The sequence below is a fragment of the Zootoca vivipara genome, chromosome 5, assembly GCF_965207765.1.
Source record: "Zootoca vivipara chromosome 5, rZooViv2.hap1.1, whole genome shotgun sequence".
In the NCBI taxonomy this organism is placed as follows: domain Eukaryota; kingdom Metazoa; phylum Chordata; class Lepidosauria; order Squamata; family Lacertidae; genus Zootoca; species Zootoca vivipara.
Genome location: NC_142588.1, coordinates 32,145,418 through 32,169,523, shown reverse-complemented (window position 1 = coordinate 32,169,523; position 24,106 = coordinate 32,145,418). Strand labels below are relative to the sequence as shown.

Below are 24,106 nucleotides of genomic sequence, written 5' to 3'. Positions count from 1 at the left end.
ATGGTCAGGGGTCCCTTTACCTTTACCTTAAACATTATTTGTGTGTGTGTGTGCGTGTGTGTGTGAACACACAACCCCAAGCATATGTATATACATACAAAAGGAAAGTAACAAAATAAAAGGTGAACAGCACAATTCTATGCTCGTCTACTGAGCCCATCTCACTTAACCTTTCCTTGTGTGAATAGGTCCAGCATAATTCAGAGCTTAAAGTATCAGAGCTAGAGAACTGGGGACATCTGGGTTCAAATTCTCATGAAGGTCATTGGCTGACTTTGGACCAAATCATTGTTTTTTTGGACTGTTTATCTCTTAGGGTTGTTGTGATGATAAAATGAGGAGAAAGGAGGACTCCACACTGTACCTGAGGAAGGGTGAGATAAGTATTTGAGGAAGGAAGGAAGAGAGAGAGAGAGAGAGAGAGAGAGAGAGGGAGAGAGAGAGAGACTTTCAGCCACCTAATATTTAAAAGGAAAGACCCTCCCCCAAAAGCTTTAGAACAGGCATCCCCAAACTTCGGTCCTCCAGATGTTTTGGACTACAATTCCCATCTTCCCCGACCACTGGTCCTCTTAACTAGGGATCATGGGAGTTGTAGGCCAAAACATCTGGAGGGCCGCAGTTTGGGGATGCCTGCTTTAGAATATCACCTCATTGCCACATATTCCTCATATCTGATCAACCTTCTGAAGTGAAAGAAGGGTAGTTCACCAAGCCCTAGATTTTCCTACTGATTAAAACCTCTGTTTGACAAGAAACAATCATGGGGAAAAGAAACACAGAAGCAAGCAGCAGGACTCTCTTCCCCTCCTGTGGTTTCTACCAACTCTATTCAGAAGCATACTGTCTCGGGCATGCAAAAGTTCCCAGGTTCAGTCCCCAGTACCTGAAGTATCAGGTGATTTGAAGGACTTTGGCCTGAGAGTCTGGAGAGCCACAGCCAGCCTGAGTAGTGAACATTGGGCAAGATAGATAAATAGCCTCACCTGGTTTGCGGCATATCTCTGTGTATAGGACATTAGTGTCAACTCATAACATTAGTGTTGAGAGAGCTACGCTGGCTGCTAATATGTTCCCAGGCCAAATTTAAAATTTACCGGTAGCGTATAAAGCCCTAAACAGCTTGGGATTGGGATATTTGAGAGATGAGTTTACTCCCTATATAAACTCTCTGCTCAATATATAGGCCCACCTCAAGGTGCCATGGGCACCAGAGGTTTGTTTCATGGTGACTCAGATCAGGTCCTTCAGCACGCTTGTCCACTAAAGTCAGACAAGTACCAACTTGATGCACATTTCATCAGATGCTAGAAACTCTTTCTACAGGCCTTCCCAGTAGGTTCTGTTGACTCAATATCAGATATCAGATTTCTTTTGGGAAACTGTTTTTAATCTGCCTTATTTGATGTGTTTTTATTATTGCACACCACTAATTTTTAACTGTCTATGATTTTTTTCCAAATAGATGAATCAATAGAGAGTACACTGCAAAATGACCTGACCTAGTATAAAGAAGATTCATACAAGGAGCCTGTTTCTTCTCTTCTCTTACCGACAAGAGCTCCTTTATCCCTGGTTTCCTTTCTCCTTGCCATTTAATATGTCTCATTCAACTGATCCCACTTCCTACAATTTCCCTTTCCTTGTTCATAAATGGTCCTTAATTCCTTAATTCCCACACATACTACTGCTTTTGAGGTGTTTTCCCTCCAGATCAAGGACATAGGTCTCTCTCTTTCTCCTTCCTAGCTTGTTCCCCCATTCAGCTTCATCTTGGGTACCACCACTCTTATAAGGAATACAGGATGCTGCCTTACATCATGCAGATCTGTTGGTCCATCTCACTCAGTATTGTCTACAGCAAAAGTGGGCAAACCTGTGGCGCTCTAATTGCTATTGAACCCCAGCTCCCATCATCTCTAGCATGGCCAATGGGTAGGGATGATGGGATTTACAGTCCAGTTAATCTGGAGGGCACAGTGTTGGCTAACCAACAATTATCCAGGGTTTTAGACAGGACTCTTTCCCAACCCTACTTGGACATGCCATTTATTGAACTTGGGACCTTTTCCACGCTCTTAAGACTGAGCTACAGCCCTTGCCCCTGCTTCTGGGAGCCTTAGCAAGGTGAGGCATACCCTGAACCCCCACTGTGTGTTTTCTGCTTTCCTCTTTGCAGAACCCACCTGCCCTTTGCTTTCATCCAGTTGCACCAACCTAGAGCCTACACACAAGTCATCACTATCCTTGACCCAGCACATGACTCTTGCTGGGCATTGTCCCACTTCCAAGTCAATACTGGGTATTCAGTCAATTCCTTCACTCTCTATAGAGAGTTTGTTGGTTCTCATTTCTTAATTTATTAGCACTCAACATGGTTATCTCCCAGCTCTCATGGTACATGGGAGTGTCTTCTGGCGTCTGGACATTGGAGTCCTTAATTTATCACTTGTCCGTATTAGGATGGAGCACTAGCATCTTTGAATGTTGTAGCATCGGGATAGCGGTTTTTCTGTTTAAGTCATAATGGGAGAGGTGTTGCTACATCTGAATGATAATACAGTTTTGTTTTTAGTTTGTTACAGGGGGAAATAACCATCTCTGGTTCTTTGTAATTAAATTGCCAGTGGGACAGTTATGACCAAGGCTTCCGCTTATGCTCCAGTTATGGTGGTCTGTTGCAAACCTTCTATCCATGACTTAATTAGCTTGGTTTTTTAAAACTCTCGGAGAGCTCCAGCATCTTGTACTCTGTATGAGTGCAGTCTAAAAGCAAGGGTGCAACTCTTCCCCCAACACCCACACTCTAGAGTTGTTATTAAATCATATCTGCTTTGGGAAGGAAGGAGATATATATATATATAATTTTAGAAACAATGTTAAATCATCTACCCTGTTCAAATTCAAACCACCACACGCAGAATTCCCAAAACTGAAACTCTCACCTTGATTGAACTTGACTCACCTCATTGTCCTTAGCAGAAATCTTCACAATGCCAGGCATATAACTGTGCATTGTTATGCAATATTTCTCTTAATCTGACCTAGGCAATGGGTGAAAGACAACACGTAACGTGAACATTTTTTGTCTTTCCTTCAAAACTTGAATGTTACTTTGACGTGCAGTTCACAAAGGCTTTTATTTGCTCAGACTAGATGCTAATAGGCCCTCAAACACGACCATGCATGTACACTTTCACCTGCCAAATGGCTTCTTAATAATGAAACATCACAGTAATGTAGATCCATGGGGAGGATATTGCATATTTTGTGTGTATATATATCCATCTGTGTTCTCGAAGCTACGAACATGGACAGTGTTCTTGAAGCTACGAACATGAGTTTGACCAAACTGCGGGAGGCAGTGCAAGACAGGAGTGCCTGGCATGCTATGGTCCATGGGGTCACGAAGAGTCAGACACAACTAAACAACAACAACAACATATCCATCTGTTCCAATTAAAGGAGAAAGTTGGTGCAAGTGCATTGGTAATTTGAACAATCATATAAACTTTCTTTAAAAGACTAACCTAGTAGAGGATTGGTTAGTTTGGCACAGACTCTCTTAAGGGAAGCTTCTGCTTTATATCCTTTTTTGTCACATTAACCATTTAACTGGTGTTTCACCTTAAGATTTAAGCCATGTTTCCAGTGACTATTCAATCATGGTTATTACTGAGATAGCTAACGAAAAGTGAAGGGCGCCACAGGAAGGGTGCTCCATTCAGAAGTCTGAGCACACAGGGGAACTCTATAAGATCCAGATTGTGCCTGTTCACAGATGATCAGCTATCCCGTGTGAATGTAAAATGGTATTAATTTCAGCTTGGCCTTCAGCTGAAATGTCTGGCACATGGAATACTGTCACTCAGTAGTTCACAAGAGCCACAACTAAGGAAGCAGGACTTCTTAACACAACTTGTAAAGGGGGTCACAAACATGGCACCCATGAGGTCTTTCCTAGCACCCACAAGTCTCCTGAGACACACACACAACTCACTGCTCATGAAGTGGTGAAGGTGGTTACATTTTTCTCTGTTGAAAAATGCATGGAGCTGAAGCTGGATGCGCCACATTCTTTCCCACTTCCTCTTTCATATCTTAAGTGTTTTTCAAAGGTCAGATTAACTCCACACGATCCGACTTTGACCTAGATCTCTTGGAAAAGTGAAGTGTGTGTGTGTGCATGCCACCTTATCTCTCTCTGTCTCTCAGAGGAGGGGGAGATAAGTGACTAAAAGGTTAAAGTGTGCCCATAGGCCTGAAAAGGTTAGTCATCCCTTACTTGTAGAATTGAATGTCGTTGGACTACTTTGGTGTGTTTCATATTTCGAAGTGCTGCGCTTGGTGAAGGAAATCAGATACACAGGTATAGGCTGGGGGGGAGGGGTAAAATTAAATGCACGGGTATAGTGGCTTAGCTGTAGTGAGAAGACCCCAGGATTGTGGGCAATCGTGAGTTGATCATAAGTCAGTAGTGTAACATGGCTGCAATAAAAGAACATGCAGTTTTAGGCTGCATTAATAGAGACGTGGTTTCCAAGTAGCAATAAGTGATAGTCCTATTTTATCCTGCAGTCGTCACACCTCATCTAGAGTACTGTGCCCAGTTCAGGGCACCACATATTAAGGAATATATAGCCAAATTGGTGCAAATTAAGAGGAGAGCAAGGAACCTGGTGGGCATTTGAAACAAAGTCCTATGAAGTAGGTTGAAGGAATATTGAGGGGGGATATGATGGAAGTCTACAAAAACCTGGATGGCTGCCCCGTGCAAGATGGCAAAGACTTGTCCTCGGCTGCCTCAGAGGGCATGCCTAGACCTCATGGGCTTAATTTACATGAGGGTGGATTTGCATTGAAGTTTTTTTGGGGGGGGGACTATTGATGGTAAGAGTGATTTTACTATGGAACCAGTTATTTATGGTGGCACCAGGTTGTAACCTCGCGGGATGTCTCTAAGCAGGAGTGGCAGCCACCACAGAGCCCTTGTCTATGTCCCACTTTGGGAGAATGGTCAGTTGTGATGAGGAGTAGGACAACAGCCACAGCAACTAGGATGGTAGAAGGCTTCATTCTATGAGGTTTGGGGAGCCTCTTCTCTGATGGCCTTCTGCTGACTTGTGAAGACATCCTTTTATTTTATCAATCTCTTAATTTTCCACATTGAGGTGTTTTTATTGAAGACTGTTTTATCTGCCATGCCTGTGTCTGTTTTATATATTTCTTCTTGTTGCTGTATTTTCTTATTGTGATTTTAATTGTCGCAGGGGGGCTTGAATAGCTCGTATATATGGGCAACAACCAATTCCGGACTCCCATGCGCATCAGTGGGGCCCATGTCAGCCTACCCCATTCCGTCGCCTTTTTGGTGACATTTTTGTGATGTTTTGGGGTCACTTCCAGGTTCGGCACGATGCGCGTGTGCATGGTTGACCTCATATTGGATACTCCTAAAACGGTTGCTGCCTGTATTAGAAAAGTGAGGCATAAATCTTCATATCGGGGGGGGGGGCTCAGATCTGGGAGCCAGATGCAGCCCTCCAGGCCTTCCTTTTTGACCTTCTGGTGTAGTGGTTAAGAGCGGTAGACTCGTAATCTGGTGGACCAGGTTTGCGTCTCCGCAGCTCCATATGCAGCTGCTGGGTGACCTTGGGCTAGTCATACTGAAGTCTCTCAGCCACACTCACATCACAGAGTGTTTGTTGTGGAGGAGGAAGGGAAAGGAGAATGTTAGCCGCTTTGAGACTCCTTTGGGCAGTGATAAAGCGGGATATCAAATCCAAACTCTTCTTCTTCTTCCTCATGCCACGCAACCTCTCCCCAAGCCATGCTCCTCATCTACCCTGCTTTAGCCCCTCTTTTCATGTTGAAATGTGTCCTGAAGCTCTGATAATGGCATTTGCTTGCCTGGATGGAGGATAGATAGAGGTATGTGCAGAAACCAGCTAACATATGGTATAAAGCTAACATTTACGTTTGTTGCCCCACTCACTTTTGCCTCTGGCCCTGGCCACCCTTGGCATTTGGTTCCACCCACCCCTGAATGATTGTGCCTTTGGTTGTAGCTCTTGGACTAAAATCAGTTCACCACCCCTGCATTATAATAAAACATAGGGCTCAGGACCTCAGGCCTCCTGGCTTCTCTTAGCTGTTCTATCTGCCCCCAAAACACACACACACAAAGCCACATAGCTACACCCTCTCTTATTGCTTTTGCCTGGCTAAAATGTGTCATTGAACTGCGATAATGGATGGAGGATAGACAGGTGACGTTTGCATAGCTTGAATGTGCAAATATACGAATCATAGCCGTTGCTTCACCAGCTTTTGCAACAGGCCCTGCCCATCATTGCCATGTAGCTCCCGGAAGGTTTCTCATGAGGGAATACTGCCCTCAGACTGGGGGGCGGGGAGGTTTCCTCACCTCTATAATAAAATTAATAACTGTTGGGGATGCTTTAGCTGCAGATTTCTTGCATTCAGCTGAATGAAGTGGGGGTGGGGAGGGCAGGCTGGGTTGTGGTGCCTCCCACTTCATTGGTGTATATAAAGTGTTTAAAAGAGTCATTAAACTTCAGTGCCCGTGGGGTGAATGAGGCACCGATGAAAGGGTGAGTCAAGTAGTCAGGGCGGAGGCTGTGAATACAGTTGAAGTGCATGACAGCTATGGATTAGCAGCCCTTCCTATTGCCCTGTGGGGCTCGCAGCTCTGGAGTTTGCTTCAGAACCACTGCTGGGTGACGCGAAGCAGTGACAGCTGTGACTACCTGCAGATGGCACTGGTGATTTCCTCAGTTTCAAGGAAGCATCAACTTCATTTAGCCAGCGAGAAACATACAGTCGTACCTTGGTTGTCAAACGCCTTGGTACTTGTCCGTTTTGGCACCTGAACGCTGCAAACCCACAAGTTTGCGGGTATGCGAACGTTCTTTGGAAGCCAAACTTCTGACGGGGCTTCCACAGCTTCTGATTGGCTGCAGGAGCATACTGCAGCCAATCAGAAGCCGTGCCTTGGTTTCCAAACGTTTTGGAAGTCGAACAGACTTCCGGAACAGATTCCATTCGACTTCTGAGGTACCACTGTATTTGTCTTTGCCTTACAAAATGTTCTTGCGGATCCTTTCCCCCAGATGGTCATTCCTTTTTTCCTAATGACTTTTTAAAATATAATATCACATACCGTAGCATTCTTTTTCAGGCCAGAGCACTGTAATTTTCCTTTTCACAGAAGACATGTGAAAATGTTGCCTGCCCAATGACTAGCACTCTTCAGAATACTGGCCATATTTCGGAGGACCTAAAGAAAACAATGGACTTATAAAACTTTGGGTGCCACCATTAGGAACATGGGAAGTTGCCTTATACGTACTGAGTCAGATCATTGCTGCATCCGGCTCAGGACTGTCTACACTGATTAGCAGTGCCTCTCTGTGGTTTCAAACAGTGTATCTCCCAACCCTAGCTAAAGATTGAACCTGGGATCTTCTGCATGCAAAGCAGGTACCCCACCACTGAGCCTAAAGCCCCTCTGTACTTAACCTGAACAAGAATATCTGTTATCAGAAATAAAATAAATTCCTTCCAGCAGCACCTTAAAGACCAACTAAGTTTTTTATTTTGGTATGAGCTTTCATGTGCATGCACACTTCTTCAGATACCACATACCGTATCTGAAGAAGTGTGCATGCACACAAAAGCTCATGCCAAAATAAAAAACTTAGTTGGTCTTTAAGGTGCTGCTGGAAGGAATTTTTTTTATTTTGTTTTGACTACGTCAGACCAACACGGCTACCTCCTGTAACTGTTATCAGAAATGCCATTTTGATTTTGTGGAATTTTCTCTCACTCAATGTGTGAATGGGTGGCTCTGTTGAAATTGTTAGGAATGTAGACTTTTGCTTCCTACCAGGCTTTAGCGAGGTAGTAACCAGTTAATGGTTTCTTACTAGGTTAGCGGTTAGTCCCCTCTGTTCTTATCTGAAATTGTTTATTTGTCAAGAAATCTGCAAATATATATATAAGCATGTTTCTGTGGGTTTTGTTGTTTTTTTTTTAGTTTTATGGTACCAGCTGCTTTGAGGGTCCTTAGCAGATGTGAAAGTGGAATAAATGAATGAATGAATGTCTCCATGTGTGTTTAGTCCGGGGAAATTACTCTGGAGCCATGTTGAAATGAAACAGCGCTTTTAATCTCTAATCGTGAATGCGCTGGTTCTTGTCCATGACTCACAATCTTATCTATACTCACAGCAGCATAGACATATATATTTTTGTACTCATGAACTCCCAGATCTAGAGGTCACCAAGAACTGAGTCTGTGTTGTCAAGAATGTTGCTGATTAGTAATGAAAAGATTATTTGGTGCTTAAGATTGATATTTTCTGGAGTCCTTGTTCTAAATTCCAAACACGCAGATGCACACGTGTGGTTGCATGACTTTTTAGTAATTTTTTGCACGCAAAGGAAATCTACCTATGCGGGCAATTCTACTGAGTACAATATTACGAATGTATTGTTCTTTATTATGGAAGCTTGAAAGTATTCTCCTTGACTGCTTTTAAGGAGAAAGAGACTAAAATAAAACTCACATTCTTGAATTTATGTCTGCATTATAATAAGAGGACAAGGTCACCAGCCCAGACCACCACAGCTGCCCCTGGGGCATATACAGTACCCTTTCCTATTCACTACCAGGGGAACTCCGTTCACATATTTGATATTTATTTGACACCAAAGGTGACCTCATCGCTAGGGGCCAAACAAAATGTTTGTTCCATAGTTTTCCTATATACCTCCCACTGTGGATAGGTGTACAATTCCAAATGGGACCGTTCTGACCATGCCATAGTCCATGACCCAGTTCCACCACATTGGACCCACCTGTTAAAGAGCAAACTACATGACAAAACATATCTAGTTTGGTGCTGAGATGAATAGCGAAGCCCTGGATAGATGGCCACCGCAGACCATTCTGGGTGCTCAGGGCTCTATGCCTAAGGGGATCTCCATCACCTGATGGTATATTGAATGAGGAAACTTCCTCAACAGCTCAGATGGCATAGATCGGATAGGATGGGCAGTTTTGTTTTGTTTTTTTGAATGATTGGGGATATATGTATGCGTGGCATGAGCTTTACAACATTGTGAGCTGCCTGAGGTCATCTCTGACACCAAGGGAGAAGAATTTTCAAGGACATTTGGAGCAGGGGATTTGGGAATGGGTACTTCATCAGCAAATCTGATAGTAGTTCTTGGGGCATGAATAATGATGTAGGCTCCTCACGGTTCACACACAGTGGTCAGAGTGTCAGAGTAGGACTGGGGAAACCCAGGTTCGAAAGCCCACTCAGCCGTTGGGCAACCTTGGGCCAGCCACTATCACGCACGAGGATAAAATAGAGAACCACATATGCCACCGTGAGGTCCTTGAAGGGAAGGTGGGGTAGAAATGTAACAGCAATAATAACAAAGATTTGAAAGTACACTCTTAGGACATCCTTTGAGTTTTATTCCTTGGGAGGAAATGGATTCCTATTTGCCTAATAACATTTTTGGAACGGGTTTCTGAATGGAGTACAGCGTCTCTGTTCTTGAGTGGGCTTTTAGAACTTACTGTAAGTTATGAAATGTCCCAAATTAAATGTTTTAATATGCGATATGATACCCTTAGTGAGATGTAATTCTTCTTCTGCTGCTGCTGCTGCTGCTCGTTATAGCCATTAGCTAGTAATCCGATTACATATATTTTGTGGATGATACGATTTTATCTTGCAGGACTTTCCTCTTAGCCATAATGTGTTCTCAAGATTCTGTTGTGGTTGTGCAAGTGGCTTATATCGCCCCCCCCCCTGCTCTGTTTCACCTCCACTCGCATCTACCTGTCCCCTTCCCTTTCCACTTTACACACAAGGATATATCCTATGCTTCATAAAATGTGGCTTCTTAAATATCCTTAAAATTGTCAGATGACCGTCTTATGTGACAGTAACAAAGACCCAGGGCTACATTCATGTTCTGTCATTTGAAACTATGCAATGGCGCATGGCTTCTGCCGCCCGCACCCCCCCCCCTCCCTTTTATTTCTAGGCACATATGAGTGCTGTTTTAGGAAAAGTCTAAGCAGCTTAACTATAGCATTATTTGCAGGTTTAATGCTCTGAGAGAAAAGTAATTGTCTAATTCCTTTATTTGTCTTTTCCCCCCCGCAGTAATTAACAAAAGTCAAAGGCAGCAACTGGAATCTGTGAGCTACTCCTCTCGTTATGCTCTAGGCCTTTTTTATGAAGCCGGCACACAGATTGATGTCCCTTGGGCAGTACGGTACATCTCCGATAATCCCTGCATACGCTTCATCTCCATTGATAATAAGAAGCGCAATACAGGTCAGTGCTCCCATTATTCCCTTTAAGCACAGTAACAAAGGAGGGTGTAGATCATGAAGGGGGTGGGGAGAAGCGACTTAATTGAGTGTTGCTATTCTGAACAGAGCAAGTATTTAACTCCATGCCGTAGGGGATTAACAAGAAACAAACAAAAAAGTAATGTCACATTTGGCCTGTAATAAAATGCACAATGAAATTAAGAAGAATTTTTTTAAAAAATCATCATCATCATCATCACCCAACACATGGTTTATATTATAGCATTTTATGAAAGCAGTGTTAGAGATGGGTTAAAAAGAGAAAGAGGAAGAACAAAGGAAAACATCAAAACCCAGCTATTCCAAGAAATGCCCTGGTTCTGCTGTTTAAAGCTTTGATTTTTGCACAATTTATTCTACCGTCCATCCAGAATTTTACTACCCTTTGTCACTTCTCCCCACCGAGCATGCTTGGCTCCAGAAATGAATTGTGTAGGCATGGCTGATGAGCCCAGTCCTGTGTCAGTGACTGGGGGTGGGTGGGGTTTAGCATGGAAAGACCATGACGTTTCCGTAATTCCATATATTATTCGAGAAGACCTTCATCTTTTTTTGCGAAGTGCTGCTTTTGTCAGCGTTTCGGAATACATTGCTGAAAATGGTTGTGGAAAAGACATTGGGTGCCACTTTTATTTCCTCCCCTTCTGAGGCAAATGTATTCTTTGGAGGAGGAGAGATTTTCATCAGGACTGTGGCATGGGAAGAAAGGTTTTAACACCCACCCACCTTCCACCTCGTTTCTCCTGTCCTAGGGTATGCTTCCCCCCAACTTCACCTGCTCCTACATTGCAGTTTCCAAGACACGGTTAACAAACCACACATTTAATGTGTACTTTGGCTCTAAAGTCTCCAGAATTCTGCATTTTGCCACAGTTCTAATGATGTGCAAATGGTTGTCGGCATCTATCTGTCTCGAAGGACAGTGGCGTGGGCCCCTGAAAGTGAAGTCCTATTTCCAGCATCTCCTTAGAAGTCCCTCTAGATTGTATATTTTCAAAGGTGTCTTCTCAAAATGAACCGAGACTTGCCTTTTTCCAAGGCAGGAATGCACACAGTCCGCATGTTGTGTCTTAAGACTGTATTCTTTCAGGGGAAACTGTGCCAAGCTCTTCCTGCAGAGCTGCTGTTGCAAAGGTGCAAGTGCAGTGGCAATTTGCACCAATTGGGTAGAATCTGTAGACATTTGAGCCTCTGCTCTTTAAGGGCACCGCTGTGGGCCATCTGCCAGGAAAGGCTGCCCTCTGCTCCTAACCGTTTCACCCTTGTCCCTGTAACTGCAGCATCCCTAATGAATGCAGCTGTCATGTAGGTCATATCAGGAGGCCATGGGAGGTGCAGCCCACCAAGGGCATAGAAGGTCAAGATCTGGACCTTGACCTAAATCCAATATTGAACACAGGGCAATGAAGCATGAGAAGTACTAGAGTGATGTGCTTTCAGTTGCAGCCTGCTGTTTTCCTAGATGGCTTTCTAAGTTGGTCTTCATTCAAAGATAGGTATATATACATAGCCATCTATGTCTATGTATGTATAGATCTAGATATAGATGGCTTTCTATATTTCCCAGCCTTCATTTCCCTGCTCAGATCACTAAATAAAAATTGCACAGATTTAGTTTGGTTGTGCAGGGTATTATTATTATTATTATTATTATTATTATTATTATTAGGCAAGCCCTGACTTCCAACAGTGTAAGAACCATATATAAGACATACTTTTTTTAAAAAAAATTAGTAGTAGTATTTATAAATTTGTATCCCAGCCTTCAACTGTAGATCTCAGGGTGGTTCACAGCATAAAAATACAAGATAAAAGCACTAAATATATTATAAAAACAAGGACAAAACCAAATCAAGCCAGTAACACCCCCACACCTCAATTTATAACCAGAAAAATAGTTATTAATAACTACTTTTATCTGTCCTCATTGTCAACAACAGTCATACTGTCTTTGTTTTATTTATTTTAGAGATGCATATCATACCCTTCCATAAAATTCCCAGGGCATCTTCCCAGTTTTCACTTCCATCAGCATCTCTTGGACTGCTCCCCAAATCTTGCTCTGCTCTCCCAGTTGGCTTACGGTTTATGTTTGTGATGTGGGAGAGGAATTTTAACCTTCCATCTCTTATATTGTGCATTTTGTACAAAATCATGTGTGCTGTGAGGATTCTCACATTTAAAACATCTGAAACATGAAAATATATTGGTTATATTGGTTATATTAAAGTATAGGTTAAGAATTGATATTTAAGGATATTTTTTTCAGCAGAAAGGCGTAACTTTTCACCTTTTCACCTGCATGGTTTGTCAGGGAATCCAGCTTGGCTAGCTGCTTCTTTCCCCTTCTTCTTCTCATCTATTGCCATCTTGCCATCAACCAACTTATGGTCCTGTGATTGTGGCAGCTGTGAAGCTTGCCCAGATCAACCATAATCCTGCAAGGGCCCACCTCCTGTGGCCAACATTGGCAGGTGGACAGCCCCACCCACCTGACAATGTTCTTGCAGGTGCAGTTTGGATTGAGACCACACCTGTAAATGGATATTTCTCTTCTGCAAACTGAGAAAATGCACAACAGAAGCAGCTAGCCACTTCTGGAACATTGGGGAGAATTATTTGGGGCTAATAGCTACAGTAGTGGTAGTAGTAGTAGTAGTAGTAGTAATTTATTATTTATACCCCGCCCACTTGGGCAGCTTCCAACAGAAAAATAAAATAAAATAATATATTAGACATTAAAAGCCTCCCTAAACAGGGCTGCCTTCAGATGTCTTCTAAAAGTCTGGTAGTTGTTTTTCTCTTTGACATCTGATGGGAGGGCGTTCCACAGGGCGGGCACCACCACTGAGAAGGCCCTCTGCCTGGTTCCCTGCAACTTGGCTTCTCGCAACGAGGGAACCGCCAGAAGGCCCTAGGTGCTGGACCTCAGTGTCCAGGCAGAACGATGGGGGTGGAGACACTCCTTCTGGTATACTAGACCGAGGCCATTTAGGGCTTTAAAGGTCAGCACCAACGCTTTGAACTGTGCTCGGAAACGTACTGGGAGCCAATGTAGATCTTTCAAGACCGGTGTTATGTGGTCTCGGCGGCTGCTCCCAGTCACCAGTTTAGCTGCCGCACTCTGGATTAGTTGTAGTTTCCAGGTCACCTGCAAAGGTTGCCCCACGTAGAGCGCATTGCAGTAGTCCAAGCAAATGGGATGGGCAGGTGCCTGTTAGGAAATTTGTATTGCTCAATGAAGTGCCAACTCCATTATTGTTTCTATTGTGTTTAATTAAACAAAACAAGAATGGAAGGGGGAGTAAAATATCAGCCTCCGTTGATTGAAATACCATGCCATTGTGCCTATATACATGTAAGCCTGATTCAACCAGCTGCTCCTGGTGGATTAAGAGAAAGCCACAGTGTATCAAAGCATCCTCATCCTTCATGACACAGATTTATAAATTGAGAGTGGGGGGAGAGAAATATTTGTTGGCAGTAATTTGTCTAAGATAACCAGCTTTCTCAGAGGGAGTGAACTATATAACTGATATAAGCTTTTTTAAAAAAAATGCTGAAGACCAGCAGTTGCAGATGAATTTCTTCCCACAAGACCTCATTATGACATATGGTCCTCCTTCTCTTTTGTACTCTGTTGCCCCTTGTTAACTCGGTTGAATTTTGCAAATTGCTACTCGGTTCCAAGAAAAGTAGTAGTAGGACAATGTGCTTATTAGCAGCAAAACAGAAATAGTTGTGATGGCAAGGGCTCTATTTAATCTCAGGGGTTTTATGAGATGGTTCCATATTCTCTGGGTTTTCTTTAATTTTTTTAAAAAACAGGGATGAAATAGCTGAATAAGAACAGTAAGAGTGAAGGGGATTTTTGTCCTTAAGGACATACTTCATATGCCATGTATAACGAGCATTATTGCAAGCCAGGATGCTTATGGTGAAGACTATCTAGCCAGGGAGATGATAGATAGATGATAGATAAATAGATAGATGATAGATATTCCCCAAAACTATAATGCTCATAGTCATTGCATAGATATTATAGATATTATGGATGTTTCACATGCACAGGCATGTTAGCTGCCCTGTGCTCCCATTGGAAGGAAGATAAGTACGAGGGTATAAATAAGTGCTTAAAACTTAACTCATACACATTGTTCTCAGTCTGCAGTGCATAACATGTTTGGCCAACTCTGGTGCACGAAACCCACAAAGAGTGGGCTTTGCCGAAAGAAGAAGCAAGCCATAGGGTGCAGACAGAAGGTGTCATTCTTCTTTGTCCTGCCTACCAACTTCGTGTAGGCTTCTTGACATGGTGCCAGTTGTGTCATGCCAATATGCATCAGACAGAGCAGAAAACAGCGTTCCTTGCAAGGCTCATTCTCGCCTGGTGAGACTCAGTAGATCAGGGATGGGGAACCTGTGGCCCTCCAGAAGTTATTGAACTACAGTGATCATCATCCTTAACCACTAGACATGCTGTATACCGCCTCTCTTGTGCCTTGCTTTGCAGTTAAGAAATTTGCAGGAAAATGTTTTCAGCTTTTTCAAGCTTGCTCTAGCCTCCGCATGTACGGTTACTTCTCCTCCTCCTGTTGCAAAAAGGCCTTTATTTACTTTGCCTCCCTCAGCGGGTCACTCCAGCAATACATTTGACTCCTCTTCGCTTTATCGGTTTGCTTTACAGCCCCTTTCGTAGCTCCTTTCAAGGCCACTAAGAAATTATTCACGAAGATAACGAAAGACAGAATAGGTTATCCAGCGTTCTCTTTGCAGGACTCCCTCTGATATGTGCTCTATACATTAAGGCGATTCCAGGAGGAATAGAAGAAACTCGACAAGCCATGTGAATTTTTAATAGAAAAACCAAGAACAGCCCATCCGTTTGCAAAGTAGTACATTAACGTCAGTACTGACATTTCAGAGGAAATTCCAAGTTTATTTTTAGATTCGAAGGAATTTATTTTTATTCATTATTCATAGCTAGATACATCTTATTAAATCCAAAATGATTTTTCTCGATAGATATTTTAGAGGCACCCAGTCCGCTCAAATAACTGATTACCTACTTTTCCGGGTTTTTTCTTCTCACCCGGCTTGTTATTAGATCCCTATTTGTGTGTGTGTCATTTTCCCTTACAGATTGCCATTCGGACTTTAATTCAGGGGTTGCCAGCCCTTTGGGGAGCATTTCAAATTCTGAAAGAGGGCTGGAAGTGCCAGTCACAAAATGGCTACCATGGAGGAGGCATGGCATATCACAAAATGGCTGCCGCCGGGAGCTAAGTCCTACTGGTCCTGATTATGGAGATGGATAGATATATCACACACACACACACAGAGAGAGAGAGAGAGAGAGAGAGAGAGAGAGAGAGAGAGAGAGAGAGAGAGATCATTCCTAAGCACTAGGAAAAATATACAAGGTAGCCACACCACCAGTCTCATTTCACAGAAAATTGCATAAAGGGTTCACACAAATTTGCCCTGCAACTTTCTTTATAGGAGAGCTAGAGATTTTATTTATTTTTTAAATGAACACTCGGGGTCAAGGGAACTTGCCCAATGGCACAATTCAAACCCCTTATAGATACCATTTTGCCCATGGGCACTGGGTTGGAGACCTCTGCTTTGTTCTTTAGGAGAAAGGAAGGGAGTAGTCAGAAATGGCATTTTTTTCCCCTGCATTCTCTCTACATAATTAAAATAAATTGCACTGGAGGCTAACCTCTTATATAAATGCTTATATAAATGCTTTCTTATTTATTACAAAAATTCTAATCGTGCAGTCTCAGCACAGCGTACTGTGAAGTGGCTAATAGCTTATAAAAATACAAAGTGCCGCATAATATTCGTTCAGCGCTTGCAAGGGATCAGTCCTTCACCATGGCAGCACCTACACTGTGGAACTCCCTGCCCATTGAGATTAGGCAGCTTCTTCACTGTACTGCTTTTGATGCCTGCTAAAAACGTTTTTGTTTATGGAAGCTTACCTAGACTTACACATTTGACATGTATTTTAACATGTCATTTTAGTTTAGGCAGAGGGCCTTCTCAGTAGTGGCACCCGCCCTGTGGAATGCCCTCCCACCAGATGTCAAAGAGAAAAACAACTACCAGGCTTTTAGAAGACATCTGAAGGCACCCCTATTTAGGGAAGCCTTTAATGTTTAATAGATATTCTGTTGTAAGCCGCCCAGAGTGGCTGGGGAAACCCAGCCAGATGGGCGGGGTATAAATAATAATAATAATAATAATAATAATAATAATAATAATAATAATAATAATAATTTGTTGTTGTTGTTGTTGTTGTTGTTTAGTTTTTTTAAAAAAACAACAACCTGGTTTTATTTTGAAAAAAGTTTTAGCATCTGATTTTATTGGTAATTTTAATGTGCACTTTATGTAAACCACTTAGAGATTTTGCTGATTGAGCCATATAGCGATCCTGTAAAATAAAACAATGGAAAAAAAACACAATAAAATAAGCAGTATTAATTAAAACTTTTTTTTTAAAGGCAAGCTAGCGATCTTCCTGAACAAGCAGGTCTTAACTTCCCATTAAGCAGGACACAAATGGCGAAACCATTGCAAGGAATGAACTCAGGGCATGCGTCAGAATTTGCACACCTGGAACAGATTGTTAGATCAGGACACAAATGCAACATTTTAAAAATAGTGAGCGCAAACCCTGCTTCAGTAGGCAGACTAATTGCCGTTGCTTTAGCAATATTTCAGGGCAAAACATGCATGGCACAGCAGATTATATCTACGCTAAAAGACAGAGCGTTGTCCTTTACCACTTAAAAGTACTGAACACGTGCTATGTACACCATACCATAAAACATGTACCGTACCATAAAATCAAGTGGCTAACTGAAATGTCTTTTTTAAGGAAGCCTGAGGATGTGGTTTGGTCATTTTGCCCTTGGACAATAGCATTCATATGGTGAGAATAAGGATGAGACTTGAGAAACCTAATTGCCCAGGATCACATAAATTATGGTGTTTGGGGTGGGGGTGGGTGTTTGGGGAGGGAGAAGTGTTAGGCACATTGCACATACATTACATGCAACCTCCCAACTCTCACGTGAGTTCAGATAGCTTTAAAGGGAGATTATTGATTTATTTGCATGTTTACACCCAACATTTTTATATCGACCTTTCACAAAGTGACCAAGCTCTGATTCTAGGTCATCGTATGTGTTGGCATGAGGACTGAACATCTCAACCAGGCCTGAAAGAAATACCTATGGTTCTTTTAAAAATGCTTTTCTTTTAGTCAGACTGTTCTCCTTTCTCTCTCTCTTACACATCAAAAAAATAAAACACTATGAACCACAGGGCAGAGATGCAGATGGAAACTAGCGCGTGCTTCCTCAGTTTGCCCTAGAAATACCACTTCATTCACAAACGGGAGGAACTACCACTTCTAAAAGCTAATGTGGTTTAGTTTCTCAGCACATTCTGTTCTCTGCATCCCTGTGGAGACCGTGAACAAAAGTGTTGATTGTGGTAGGGACTTTTGGCATCAACTCCTTTTTTAAGTTCAGAACTGGGTAACAATCACCGATTCAATTTACACAGAATGCGATTATACTTGGGCAAATACAGTTTGTGTTTTTTTTATTAAAGAAAAAAGAAAAATCAGAGATTTTAGAGCTTTCTTTTTTATGATAAGAAATGTCAGTTTCTGTGAGAACTTGCTTGATAACTTGTCAAAACAGCATTTTAAAACAACGGCAGAATTATTCTAATTCTGTGGCTTTCTCTGGGGTTGTCTAAAAAATTAATAAGAACAGCAGAGACCACTTATTCATGGTGGTCTTGTATATGGTGCCCTTCAGAAGCTGCGTCATCCCTGACCGTTGTCTAATGCTAACTTGGGCTGATGGAATAAGAGTCCCACAGCACCTGGAAAATGCCACAGTGGCTGTCAGTGGCTTATTCCTTCCCTATTTCACATGCATAAGAAATAATGTAAATGAAAAGGTAGCTGGCAAACACAGTAGCGGATTTTGCAAAAAGAAGTTTTTGGGTTGAACAGACCAGGCATTTTTGCCTGCTTGACTTTAAACCGTTGATTTCAGACCTCACTGCTTTCTAAAACCTTCCGGATTGCTGTGTTGTTTTCCACTTTCATAGACTGTATAATTTCTACCTTCTCCAGTCTCCGCGGGAAGAGTTCTCACGTTGTGAAGTGTATTGAGAGAGACATTTACTCAAGCAAAACCTTTAATTCTTCATGATTTTCAATCTGCTAAGATAGCTTAGACCAGGGGTCCCCAAACTACGGCCCGGGGGCCGGATGCGGCCCAATTGGCCTGCCAGTCCGGCCCGCGACGCCGCCCAGTCTTACGGCGCGCAGCGCGGCAGCACTCTTCCGGGTCGGGGAAAAAGCGCCGAAAATCCTTTGTGCGCATGCGTATGGGCCTCCCCCGACCCGGAAGAGGTCATTTCTGGTGCACTTCCGGGTCGGGGGAGGCCCATACGCATGCGCACAACGGATTTTCGGCGCTTTTTCCACCCTGGAAGCGCGCCGCCGCGCCAGCAAGCACCCGTGCGCATGCGCACGGGCGCGCACTCCCCCGCCCGCCGGCCCGCACAGGCGCACGCTCCCCCGTCCTCCGGCCCGCCGCGCAATCGGCGTGGTGGGAACCGGCCCAAACGCCGGTAAGTCTGGGGACCCCTGGCTTAGACATTACTGAGCTCAGGTTTGTTGTTTAGCTAAGAATACTGTAGTACCATTTTCACTGATACTTCTTTCCTTCAAACTTCATGGATGTCATGAGCACATTTAATCATTAAGATTAAAAAGTTAAATCACTATAACTTCTTAAACATTTAATGTCTCTTTAACATCAACTTTTGTTTATCCTGGTACTCCCAGACCCCTTTGTGGCAGTAGTTATCTTAAACTCCTTAATTTTCTTTAATTCTTTTTTTTTTTAAAAAAATCCATTTTCCCATAGGCAAAATACCTGTGAACAAAAGTGTTTCTTGAAAATATGTGGGAAAGCATGCAATATCCATATCTGTTTGTCCCAAAGTCCTTCTTTTATCAGAAACAAGTAGCAATAATATAGCTACTTGTTAGCTACGTTATCACTTTCAGTTTTTACCAGTTTCCCATTTTTCCAGTCTTCAGTTCTCTGCATTTCCACATCAGTTTGCAATTTGTAAAAAAGGTGTTCATGAAAAGTCAGCATTTAATGCAAGTTTCTCATAATATACACATTTTTATTCAGTGCTGCCATATTTGCAAAGCAAATATAATATAAATAGATCATATAAATTCCTTAATATGCAGTCGTACCTTGGAAGGCGAATGGAATCCGTTCCAGAAGTCCGTGTGACTTCCAAAGCGTTCAGCTTCCAAATAGCGGCTTCCGATTGGCTGCAGGAAGCTCCTGAAGCGAATTGGAAGCAGTGAAAGCCCCATTGGATGTTTGGCTTCCAAAAGAACATTCAAAAACTGGAACGGTCACTTCCAGGTTTCAAATGTTCGGGAGCCAAAACATCCCAAGTTCCAGGGAGTTCGATAACCGTGGTACGACTGTAATCTATTTTTATATCATGTTCACTAATAGGTACATTGTTATGTACACATCACTGGGCAAAGAACTGCACTGGAAAATTTGGAGAAGTATGAATTTTAAAGGAATGGGTATGTTTTGTTTGGTTCACGTATTGTTTCAGAAAGTGTAAATTAGGTGGGTTCACCTTTAAATGCGAATTAGCACATAAAAAAACTATTCAACTGAGATTAGATTAAATGATTTCATTTAATCTTCTGTGTTTCAGCTGATAAAATGGAAATGGAAAGCAATTAATTTTTTAAGATAGATCTTTTGTATGACATCAACAGTGTTAATATATTTTTCTCTAACTTAAGATTCATAGCCCCAATTACATAATATCAGATGTGGGCCAATTCATAGAAACAATTTTTAATGTGATGGTTTGAAAACAGTCAGTGTAGCTACGAAAGCGCTAGAATCAGAACTTTTGGGAAACCAACTTGTTTTTGTTTCCTTGTATCTTTCCTCAAATTTATTTGGCCTGCCTCTTTGCTTTTTTTGTTTCAGCACATAGCTCCTAAATACAAAACAATAAAAATGCTAAACCCTAGCTGATTAATTGTATGAGTTTTAGATGAATGGTAAGTTGATTGATCAAAGCTGCATGGTTTTTCATGTGAATAAAACAAATAGAATAGAGAACCTTTTTTTGTTTTTAGATAATGCAAGCACTCGTCACAGCAGACGAGTAGAAAATGTAAAAAAAAAAAAACACATTTATTTTGCTCAAGAGAGAATTTATCTACTAAGATAGCAGCTAATACTGACAGTTTATTCTTTATTGTATCTGAAGAAGTGTGCATGCACACGAAAGCTCATACCAATGACAAACTTAGTTGGTCTCTAAGGTGCTACTGGAAGGAGGTTTTTTTATTTATTTTTTGTTTCGACTACGTCAGACCAACACGGCTACCTACCTGTAACTAGTTTATTGTAAGTTATTTTAAAATATCAGCCTCCCAATTCATCAATTTACTCCGGTAAATGCTGCAACCCTACTAAATACATCCTGGACTTCTGACCAGAGGGAGGTCTGGTTAGCGTTAGCATCAAGTGACGATATTTGTAAGCTGCCACTGAGGGCTTGCAGTTTCTTGCCCATGTTGGCTATGCAAGCAGCAGTCAATGCAAGCTAATAGGTGATTGTTTTAGGGACAACCTAAAACTCTGTTACAAATATTCGTGATGGCAGCAGCTTTGAGGACTGAGTAGCACTCAGGCACTACAGGCTCCACCTCCCCAGCTTTATTATGGAGTTGTGACAGCCAGATTGGGAAAGTTCTTTTTATGTGTTGGAAGTCAACAAAGTTGACTTTTCCCGGTGTCATTGTGTATGGAACGAGGGGCCACAGCACAGTGCTTCTTGAAATATATTTCCATACAGCGACTCAGCATGTTCTGGTGTTATTTCCTGAGCAAATTCTGACTTGCTTATTTCTGTTTGCCTTGCCACCAGCAACGGTCCCGTTGGCTGCCAATTATTTGAAAGGTGAGCTCTAGTCGACTGGGATCAGAATTGCAATGTAGCCCTTGGAACAGATCCACAGGAAGGTTCCTATGGAATAATCACCTGCAAGTCAGGGTGCAAACTGAGAAACCTGTTTCGAGCAGGTCTAGTTTAAGGAGTTGACTAAATAGAAAGGCAAACAGATAAGGACACTATGGGCTGGGAGGGAAGCGGGTGGCAGGGGGACGAGCAAAAATACTTAGAACAGTCCAGTGCAAAATCTTCATGAGGTTTCATTATCCCAAGAACTTTCCTCTATGCAGAATGCAAGGAGTATGAGGGTCCCCTGGCAGAAAGACGACTATAAATGCAGTGAAAGGGCTGTTTGTTTGATAGTAACAGGGGAAAGACTTCTGCAAAATCTCCAACACTCTGAATAATTTGCATCAGAAATTGGGGGATCAACTGCAGTTTTTCTCCTTAGGTTATTTTCTGCCTTTTGAAGAAGGGATGAAAGGACTCTTTTTAAAAGCAAAAGGGAAAAAAGAATGCCTTATTCTCTTACATTTTAACTATACCAAGAAGAGGGGTGTGGGGAAGCAGCCTAGCATGGATACATCAAAGATATCTACTGCTCACAGCCCATGGGGTGAATATGGTAACTGCTGAAGGAAAAGGAAGAAAGGGAGAGCAGACTTTTTATTATTATTTTGCAATATTTATCTGTCTCCCTTTGGCAGTGTTCTCTAGCCATCTACAACGATAAAAACCTTAGCATACAATAACAATCAATAATTACAGCAGAAACCAGCTCACACACCTCAAATCATAACGTTCCTCCATCGGAGTGCAGGTACACCGTGGGAAAGAATAAGAAATCGCTCATGATAATTCAGTCAAGAAAAGGGAAATAATCAAATTAACAGGAGACAAAGCAAGAAATGTATGCCTATAAACATATACAAGAGAGTCATGAAAAAAGACGCAGTGGGAGAGGAGGAGGAACAGGAGCATCCATATGACCCAAATGCCTTTGCATGTAGTTGGCAATCCTAACAGAGTAGTAAATCTTATTGAGCTAAGTGGGGCTTACTCCCAGGTAGTAGGGTTACAATTGCTGCCTAACTTATTTTGGAAGCATCTGACCAAATTTAGTTGTGTTAATCTAATTCTAATTAATGTTACCGATTCATTCCTTAGTTGGCAATAAGTCTGAGGACCATTGGCACCAAGATCTTTCCTATAGCTAAAATCACACAATATGGTACTTTCTTCTTACTGGCCTCTCTCGCTCTTTCTCTCCCTCTCTTTCTTCACTGTTGTGGTATCTTGTTTGTCCGAGTTAGACTCTCTGCTGCTATTTGTTTATTTTCCATGTGGTATCGGCCATCTTTTCGGAGTGGGCAGTGATACTTCACCATAGCAAGCTTCTGGTTCCCAATAAATAACCCTCCCCAAGACTTTGAGCGGTGACAAGTTTTTTAGGTTTGTTTCGAGACTATCCTGGTGGTCATACGCAACAGAACTGGGGCTGTACCAAGTGCTTGAGCCCTGTTTACATTTTGGCTCCAAACGCAAGCATGTTTGACATTTCTGAGTGATAAATGAGTTCTGTGCCTGAAATCAGATGAGGCACATGCTGAGCAAAGTGTAGAAAGAGAAGCAAATACGCAGAATACAGGAAGGTGGACTCCTATCGGATCACGTTTAGTTTTGGTCAGTTTCTGCATTTCACCACACCACCGTTTTCATGGGACTTAACTGTGGTGGTCGCCCCCCCCCCCAATAAAAACATAGCCAGTCGCCTTCAGAATCCGATTTTGCTTCGTGTGTTTTCAAATGTCCTCTTCTAAGAATAACCCTTAATTTTAAGAAGGATCTTGCTCCAGTAACCTCAGCGTTAAATCCATCGCAGTTTGGGTTTCAGCCTCAGTCACACACAGTTCTCTGCTGCCATCCCAACAAAAACAGCTTCTCGGTTGCCATTCCTGATTGCTGAGTGAGCACAGTGTCCCTCTCTTCCTTTACTTGTACTAGGAAGCTTCCCATCTCCCCTGTGGTTCATTGCTCCTGGGCAACACAACCCTCACAGCACCCCTTTGGGGATGAGCTGAGAAAAGCTTCTTGTGGCAGATAAATCATTTACAAATTGCACCGAGTTAGACCCAAAGCAGCCTCAGGTGGCTTGGAAGGATTTTAGGTGTGACCTGCAATAGATTTAAGAAAGAAAGAAAATATCTGAAGCTAGACAGAGACTTGAAGGAGGTTTAGTAAGAGCTGCCTCTACTCCTGGAAGTGTCTCAGGGTTGCCACCTTGCAATCAGATTCATGGTGTTAAATTTTCCACTGCAAAACATCCCTAATTCATTCTGCTAATGCATTCACCCAATGTGGTTAGTAGGGACATGGTTGGTCTGAATAGTGAGGGAAGGGAGGAAGCAGCTGACAGGACCAGGCAGCAGGATCTACCACTGTCTCACTGGTGGCAGCATATTTTGATTTATTGTCTTACTATAATTATTTCTCCAAGCAACTCAGTGTGATGCACATGGCTGTTCGCTAACCTGTTTTAGCCTCATGCCAATGAAGAGAATACGACCAGTACAAGTGTTCCCAATGAGCTTTGTGGTTGAGTAGGCACTGGTCCTAGTCTAACCC

At 42.4% G+C, this 24,106-nt stretch overlaps 1 protein-coding gene and 1 long non-coding RNA gene across 4 annotated transcripts in view; one reads left to right on the top strand and one right to left on the bottom strand.

Annotated features, from left to right (window-relative positions):
• Positions 1 to 24,106, top strand: part of RNLS (renalase, FAD dependent amine oxidase) — a 104,692-nt gene that overhangs the window by 64,510 nt on the left and 16,076 nt on the right. For all 3 annotated transcript variants that reach the window (XM_035138366.3, XM_035138363.3, XM_035138362.3), the window contains one exon: positions 10,212 to 10,385. In XM_035138366.3, the coding sequence (XP_034994257.2) occupies positions 10,212 to 10,385 (174 nt within the window). The remainder of the gene's footprint in view (positions 1 to 10,211; positions 10,386 to 24,106) is intronic.
• LOC118096479 (uncharacterized) lies at positions 2,562 to 4,352 on the bottom strand. Its single transcript, XR_004693927.3, has 2 exons — positions 4,001 to 4,352; positions 2,562 to 3,044 (listed from the first exon to the last, which is right to left on the bottom strand). It is a non-coding gene; the product is annotated as an uncharacterized LOC118096479 (long non-coding RNA).